The sequence below is a fragment of the Cucurbita moschata genome, unplaced genomic scaffold, assembly GCF_002738365.1.
Source record: "Cucurbita moschata cultivar Rifu unplaced genomic scaffold, Cmos_1.0 Cmo_Scf00054, whole genome shotgun sequence".
Classification (NCBI taxonomy): domain Eukaryota; kingdom Viridiplantae; phylum Streptophyta; class Magnoliopsida; order Cucurbitales; family Cucurbitaceae; genus Cucurbita; species Cucurbita moschata.
Window position 1 is genome coordinate 1,093,294 of NW_019268570.1, and position 9,022 is coordinate 1,102,315.

General features: G+C 36.2%; 1 protein-coding gene across 1 annotated transcript; it reads left to right on the top strand.

Annotated features, from left to right (window-relative positions):
• Positions 1 to 7,567: 7,567 nt before the first annotated feature.
• LOC111436447 (lignin-forming anionic peroxidase-like) lies at positions 7,568 to 8,833 on the top strand. Its single transcript, XM_023074238.1, has 3 exons — positions 7,568 to 8,030; positions 8,120 to 8,285; positions 8,448 to 8,833. Exons 1-3 carry the CDS (start codon positions 7,632 to 7,634, stop codon positions 8,831 to 8,833), a joined length of 951 nt encoding a protein of 316 aa, XP_022930006.1. The 5' UTR covers positions 7,568 to 7,631.
• Positions 8,834 to 9,022: the final 189 nt, after the last annotated feature.

Below are 9,022 nucleotides of genomic sequence, written 5' to 3' on the forward strand. Positions count from 1 at the left end.
TGGTATAGAGCCAATGACGTATGTGACGGGTCAAATGCCGCTACCACGACTAACGAAGACAAACTACGAGAATTAGAGCATTCAAATGAAAGCTCTTCTCAGCTCTCAAGATGCATGGGAGGTGATCGAAGAAGGTTTCGAAGAACCAAAAGATACCACGGGTTATACGGCGACACAAAACAAAGCGTTAAAAGAGGTGCGATCAAATGATAAGACGACATTATACATGTTGTTCCGAGCCGTTGACGAGTCGGACTTTGAGAAGATTGTCAGTACAACTACTTCAAAAGAAGCGTGAGACACTTTAGGAAAAGTATTCAAAGGAACCGACCGAGTCAAGCAAGTGCGTCTCCAAACTCTTCGTGGTGAGTTGGAGAGCATGAAGATGAAGGAGTCAGAAAGTGTATCTGACTACATCACGTGTGTACAGACCGTGGTAAACCAACTCAACCGAAACGGAGAAATGTTAGCCGAGACGCGGGTTGTGAAAAACATTTTGAGGCCATTAACCAACAACTTTGAGAATGTTGTATGTGCGATAGAAGAGTAAAAGGACCTAGCGACGTTCACGGTCGATGAGCTCACCGGTTCTCTCGAGGCACACGAGCAACGTAAGAAAAAGAAGGAGAAAACACTCGATCAAGCACTTCAAACCAAGGCGTCAATCAAAGATGAAAAGGTACTCTACTCTCAAAATTTTCAAGGTAGAAGGGACAGTCATGAAGGATACTATAAGGAGAAGGAACAGTCGAGCCAAGTAAATTGACGTGGTAGAGGACGTAGTCAAGGAAGAGGCGACCGATCAACTTATTCCAACATTCAGTGCTACAAATGTCACAAATATGGTCACTATGCAAATTATTGTAACTTCGACAAATGTTACAATTGTGTTAGAGTGGGGCATTTTGCAAAAGATTGTCAAGCCGATAAAAAAGGTGGAAGGAACAATCAACCTAGCCTTGGATGATGCAACAAACGAAGGTTTTCTCTTGATGACTCAAAATGAATATCTAAAAGCGAAAGAACATGGCGGTGCGAAAGACGATGGCAGTGGTCGTGAGACGATGGAAGCCGCTGGAAATGAGGGGATATGCAGCAGATTTGGCAAAATTGCGATATCAGAGACGAGGAAATTGAAGAAGGATTTTGGATTGAATACGCGATTGGGAACGGTGCCGATGCGAGTTTTGGAATTAAGAGACATGGCAGCAAAGAGGGAAGAAGAGAGAGAGAGAGAGCATACAGAAAGGAGAAAAAGAAGGTGAAAGAGAAGAAAAGATGAACACAGAGCTGAAGAAGGAGAAACTAATGAACGAAAAGGAAGAACAATTGGATAACAGAGAACTTGAGCTTGAAGAGAGAGAGCTTCAATGGCGACAAAGGAAATTTGTGGAAGAAAAAAGAAAGAGGTTATTGGATGAATCTGGTAGAGTTATTGAAGATTTGAAGAGAGAAGTCGATTCAAAAACGAAGAGAAAGTAGAGATTGAAAAGAAAAAGAAAGCTTTACAAATGGAGATTGAAATATTAGAGAAGCAAGTGGTTGAGCTGAGTGAGAGTTCTTTCTATCTAAAAGAGGGGAAGGAAGAGAATGGGAAGGTAATTTCTGAGCTTGTGAAGAGAATTGAAGAAGGTGTGGAGAAAGAGAATTGATCTATTAATGAAGGTTGATGGTTTAGTGGAAGAGTGAGGGAGGAGAAAGACGTAAAGATGTTAACTCAACAAAGAGATTCACTTGATGTGAATCTGAATCGAGTCCAACAGGAGGCAGTGAGTTTATGACGCACGATTGAGATAATCACTTGTGATAAAGCTGAAATGGAGGAAGCGAAAATGGAAGTGGAAAATGTCGTTGTGGACTTACGAAGGGAATTGAGTAAATTGAAAGAAGTTATAACGTTTTTGACTGAGTCGAACGAGGTTGAGAACGGGAGAAATGAGGAGTTGCTGTCTCAAATAGCTGTCTTCGAGAAGCTCTAAATGGAGTTTCTTTAGAGAGGGATAAGCTTAGTTTGTGCTTGAGAACAAGGAGAGGAAATTGAAGAAGCCACTGAGCTCAGAAAACGAAAAACGGCGCAGGTGGAGTCGTTCAATGTAGCATTTAAGTTTATGGAGGAATTTTATTGAATAAACATTAAATGCCATTTTTAGTTAATTTGTTAGTAGATTTTAAATTCAAAAGTCATTCGGAAGGAAAAGGCCAAATTGTTGACGATGAAAGAAAGGCCAAATAGTAATAGAAAAAGGGTTTTTTATTCGATAAAAGTTTTTTGTCTCCTTTTATCGTTAGTGCATGTGAGGTTTATTTAACTAATAAGTGAAAGAAAAATAGTAATAGAAAAAGGGTTTTTTTTTCGATAAAAGTTTTTTGTCTCCTTTTATGGTTAGTGCGTGTGAGATTTATTTCACTAATTAGTGAGTTTTCTTTAACAGAGACATGAGTCCTTGAACCTCTATTATACGCCTTCTTCGTGGAGATTGGACGGTAAACTGTGCCAACTTTGCCATTATGTCTTTGATTATATCTTTTTTCTTAAGGCAATAGCTATTATGTTAGCTTTTTGTGGGTGGTAAAAGAGGTTTTTTTTTTTTTTTTTTTTTTTAAAATTGAAGAACCTTAAGCACTATCATTTTCAATTCTTTTTGTCTTTTTGTTTTTATGAACAAAGTGTACATTTGAAGACTATTTATGGAGGAGAAAACACCAATAGATTTTTTAAGGTTTCTCCCCCCAAGTTAACAACTACTGCTAATTCTCCTTAACAAAACTACCAATTTTTCTAAACTTACTCAAGTTAATAACTACGAACAATTATCTTATTATTTCTTATTTTGGTAAGCCAAGCTAATTAACTCACACTTTTGTTTAAATAGATATTTGATATTCTTATGGTTAGTATATACTTATAGTTTCTCACCATATAAGTAATACCACTATATCTTGAGAGTAAACACTACCGTCGCCAATTTCTAGTCATGTGTTTGATAGTTGCGCACATAGTCCTTAAGTTGGTGGGAGGCGTATGCTATGACCTTTCCATTTTGCATCGGTATGCATCCTATGCCTTTTCCTATTGCTTCAACTTTGACCGGATCTACATAAATACTTTCTCTCGACACAACTTATCGAAGGAAGGCAACCTCTTGAAGCCAACACTTAGAGAATTTGCATATAGCTTATGGGTCCTTAGTCTGGTTAATATGTTTCTGAGGTTGTCTTCGTGTTCCTTCTCAGTCTTGGAGTAGATAAGGATGTCATCAATGAAGACGATTATGAATGTGTCGAAAAAATTATTGAATAGCTGATTAATTAAGTCCGTGAAGGATGCAAGGACATTGGTCCGGCCAAAGGACATAACCATGAACTCATAATGTCCATATCGACTCTTAAAAGCTGACTTTGGTATGTCCTCTTTCTTAATTCTTAACTGATGGTATTCTAAATTATGTCTATTTTGGAAATATTGATGCCTTTGCAGTTAATCAAAGAGATCGTCGATCCATAGAAAAATCTACTTTCTCTTTATTGTTACATTCTTAAGCTCCCTATAGTTTATGTATAGTCACATAGATCCGTCCCTTTTCTTGATGAACAACACCAAGGCTCCCCACAGTGATACGATTGCTCTTATTAACCCCTTGTTCAATAACTCATATAGTTGCTACTTGAGTTTCTTAAGCTCGAAGGGAGCCATTCTATAGGGGGATTTGGAGATCAACTAGTAGGTCCCGGGTTCTAGCTCGATCTCAAATTATATTTCTCTGAAAGGGGTAGGCCTGGAAGTTCCTCTAGAAAGACACCCTTAAAATCTCTTACTATTAGTACGAAGGATAATTCAATGTCTACTTGTTGGTTTCGGTGGTACTAGCTCTTATGATCAACTTCTTAGTTTTCATGACCGAGATTACCTTTGGGGTGTCTCTTGCATACTCTCCCTTGTACTTGAAACTCTTTCAAGGTGGGGGTCTGAACATTACCTTTCATGCTTGGTCGTCTATATAGGCATGGTCCATACCAAGGATGACATTGAAGTCATTCATGTCTAGAACTAACATAGCTTTAGTCCTAACTTGGCTTGTCTAGTGAACGCTTCTAATATAAAAGAGTGGTAGAGTTTGAGTCAAATCGATAATCGAAGTAGCCAAGGATGGGAAGGATACTTGATAATTGAAACTCTATGGCCTCCAACCATGCTCCTGCGGTAATGGAATCCACCTTACCTTTGTCGAATATGGAGGGATCAATTTTTTGAAGTCTCTAAGGTATCTGGACTCGTCAGTGGTTCCTTGGGTATTTTTTGGTGCTTGCATACCCTGAGTGGTAGTGATAACTTGCACAATCTAACTTGTTTGTGACTCCATTTTCTTCCTTACAAAAGTTGGCAACTTCTTTAGGGTAAATGTGACAGTGGGTTATCTTTTGGGCGTAGTGTGACTTGGTGTAGGCCTCTGTTGTGTCTCCATTTCTAGAATTTCGACTTGAGATTGGGTCATTCCTACTTCGAGTGCCTTTTTTGTAAAGTTTTCGGAAGCCATCCTTTGCCTTCTGGCTTCTAGGCCTTGTGGTTGTCCTTCTCTTAGGAGACATACTCTTATTTCCTGTAAGAATAATTAGGGTGTAAGAATAATTAGGGTTACTTATACGCTTAGCGTTGTCTTAACTTTCATTATAGCTTTATGATTGCCTTGGGTATTCTTGGATAACCCGGGACCTAACATATAGTTTGGATTGATTCATGACATATGGCCAACTTGTTAACTACCTCTAAAGTGACCCTAGATTACTCCCCATGAAAGATGATGTCACAGAGTTGAAAACACAAGATCATGACATCCTGTTAGTAGGTCTGCTCATAAGACTTGTGATATGAACCAAGAGACATCAATCATACAATATGCTTCAATGAAGATGTGGAGAAAAGGTTATCAAAATAATCAAAAGATGTTTCAATTCATGCTACATTGAAGAAGAATAAAGTTTGATTGTTGTAAATTTTGGGTGGGTTATAATTTAGAGTTATTGTGTTTTAAGACTTTTTATTTAATTTCGGTTACATTTACATAATGGCTAATTATGGCCATAAAGTGTGAATGTTACAACTTTTGGAATGCCTTTAATAGTTTCATTTTGAGGCTATATAAAGCCATCTATGTTGTATTTGTAAGGGAGACTTGGAAAATATAGTAAAGAAGCATTTGTGCTTTTCTTTAGCCGATGGCTAAGTTTCTTTGCAATTCTATGTAGTTTAGATTGCATGTAGAATCATTCAAGCTCGACATGATCAATCTTGCTTGTGGAGTGATTCGAATCTCAAACAAGTGTTTGAGATATTTGATCAACAAGAATCATTGAAGCTAGACATGATCGATCTTGCTTCTGGAGTGATTCGAATCTCAATCAAGTGTTCTTGCCTTGAGATATTCGATCAACAAGGTAATCCGAATCTTATTCCCCTTGTATTGATTCCTTATCTTATCAACTTGGTTCAAGATATCCCTCTTAGAAGAGGAATTAAGGGTCTCGTTACACACTATTTGATGGGAGGTCGTTACACACTGCTTGATTCGTTTCATAAGTACTTGTAGTATCATGTAAGGAGGACTTAAGGATAGTATGACCAAAGGAAATACTTGAATTATGACCAAGTTTTAGTTAATAATACAGGATTGTCTTGCCTTTACCAAAAATAGAACTAGCACATGAGGTGAGTATTTTAAGAAATACTTAATAAGTGACCCCTATGGTTAGAGTTAGATGCAAACACATATAATCATGAGTGGGACCTATCATACCAGTTTATATTCCTTAGACGGCTATCCTAAATGGGTTAATTGGATGTGTATTTACAGTTCTACACACAATGAACACGTGCGAGTATAGACCCACCATTCATTTTGCACACCTCCTCGGCCCCTTTCATAGTAGGGTGAGCTTTCTCTAGGAGTTATTGTTGTCAGACACCTATTAAAAATAGCGGCCGCTGTAATATTATAATAATTATAATGATTGTTTCCTTGCCTCGTAGTGTACCCGTCCGTACCATCAGAAAAGAGGGGTATTTCTCCAATGCGTGAATACACAATGATGCATGAGGTCCCAACATTTTTATTCATTATCATGTAAGACAACTCCTTCCATTTTCCTTCCTATTGTATCATTTTCATCATAAGTTTCCATGCATAAATCAGAGTTGTGCATCATATCCATACATCTTATCTTATATCATTCATATCCTGCATCGTGTCACATCATACATATCTCATATCATCTAAATATCTTGTAACATTATATATTATATCGTCAAACGTGTTACAACATAACATTTATCATATCATCAGTACATCACATCATAACACGTGTGATAACATTCACGTATCATCTCATAGGCGCATCATATCATGGATTTGTCCTTTCATATCGTTTCATAAACATATCATAGTCATATCGTTATATATATATATATCATAGTCATATCATTTCATAAACATATCAATCAAATGACACGTATAGAACCTCGGGACACGTGTCCTCATACAAAACATCAATTTCTAACCATACGGGTAGTCAGGTCACTTGCTTGGTTGACCTAGGCCGAAGCTACTACAACCCCTTAATGCTAACTTAATGTAGATCTGTGAAATTTAATTCTGTCTAAGGAGTCCAACAATCATAAATTAGAATTCTACTATGAGAATTTGCTCACTTAGTTTTGCATAAAATAATTTAAATTTACTTAAACTAGCTAAGCCTACTTATGCGTAAATACTTTAAACTTGACTCCAAAAATTTAAACTAGCTAAAAGGTAGTCATACTAACCTTAAATGCTTCCAAAAAATTGAAATTAGGAGGAAATTGTCCGAGTATATCAAACCCAAGTCAGATCAATCAAAACGCTGGCTTTGAGCCACCAAAAAGTGTATTCTCCGACTAGCTCGAACCATTCAAGTGGATGATAAAAGGAAGTGAGGGACCTCCCTTTTATACTAAAGGTCAACTCTCCATTTCTCAATTTAGGTCGACTTCAGATAATTTTCTTTTTCTTTTTCTTTTTTTTTTAATTTTTGGGTTATTATAGAGTCCATATCCAATATTTTTAGTAAGGCTTTTAATTGTTTGTTCCTTTATTATTATGATTTATTTATAGTGTTTACTGCAAGATTTATGCTGTAATTAAAAAATAAAAATAAAAATAAAACATAAACTAAATTTAAACCAAAGTCAAACGATACCAAATACTTCTAGTCTCCTAAAGATCACAACAAAATCTCCTCAATTTTTTTTTAATTTTTTTTTATCATCGACTTAAAATTTATTTAAAAAATATGTTATTAAAATAAGATAGAAATTAACGTGATGCTTAATTTATAAAACTTAGAAGCCATTCTTGATATCTGATATTCTTTACCCTACAACTTTATTATTTTGGATATTATTTATTTAATAAGAAGTGTATAGTTAAACTTACCGAGAAGAATCAGCGCTTTCCCCTTACTTTTATTTTTACTTGGTTAAACAAGACAGCTACAGCCTACATGCACAAGCGCGTTATCGCTTGATCTATAAATAAGAGCCTTCCAACCATCCTTTTTCTCACCAAATCAAAGGCTTCTTTTCCTCTGAGTAGAAGAAAATGGAAATGCCACAAGTAGCTCTTCCCTTGTTCACGGTGCTGCTTCTTTGTTTAGCATGCAACGCCCAACTTTCGTCTACCTTTTACGACCAAACATGTCCCAATGCACTCACCACAATTCAAACCGTGATTAGGCGAGCAATTTCTCAAGAACGTCGAATGGCAGCATATCTCATTCGCCTTCATTTTCATGATTGCTTCGTTCAAGGGTGTGATGCATCAATATTACTTGATGATACTCCATCTATGATCGGTGAAAAAAATGCAGCGGCAAACAAAAATTCAATTAGAGGTTATGAGGTGATTCACAAGGCCAAAAGTGAAGTTGAGAAAATTTGTCCTGGCATTGTATCTTGTGCCGATATTCTTGCTGTGGCTGCAAGAGATGCTTCGTTTGCTGTGAGTATTTGTTCATTTGTATGCATGGTTTATGCTCAAATATTGAGTTATTTTACTAATATTGTCATAATCGTTAAAAAAAAAATTAGGTTGGTGGTCCATCTTGGAAAGTAAAACTTGGAAGAAGAGACTCTACCACTGCAAGCGCAACTCTTTCCGAGAGAGAGTTTTCAATTTTTCAAGTGGGTGTTGAAGGACTTATCTCAATTTTTGCAAACAAAGGCCTTAGCATAAGAGATATGGTTGCACTATCAGGTAATTAAATTTAAAGAGATATGGTTGCACTATCAGGTAATTAAATTTAAAGAGATATGGTTGCACTATCAGGTAATTAAATTTAAACTTTTTGAGTACCCCTACAAAATATAATATATGCATCGACATGTATTAAACATTTTCACGTTAACTTTATTGCAGGTTCTCATACTATAGGACAAGCCCGATGCTTCTTTTTCAAGAATAGAATATACAATCAAAGTAACATTGATGCCGGATTTGCTAAAATTCGCCGGAAGAAATGTCCAGCATCAGATGGAAATACCAATTTGGCACCTCTAGATTTGGTCACACCCAATTCCTTTGACAATAACTATTTCAAAAACCTTATACAAAAGAAGGGTTTGCTTGAAACTGATCAACTCCTTTTTAGTGGAGGACCAACCGATAATATTGTTACAGAATACAGCAGAGATCCAACGGCATTCAAATCTGACTTTGCCACTGCAATGATCAAAATGGGAGACATTCAGCCTCTAATAGGAATGGAAGGGCAAATAAGAAATATATGCAGTGCGGTCAACTAAATTTATTTCCGTTACCTAAGGGTAATATAATTTTAACACCCGAGGGTTATGATGTGATCAAAGAGATGAATGTAATGCTTAAAAGTGGTATAAGATCTTAAATAAATTTAAAAAGGAAATATTAAGTAAAAATGACGAAATAGTCTTTTTTTTTTTTTTTTTTTTTTTTTTTTTTTTTTTTTTTTTTTT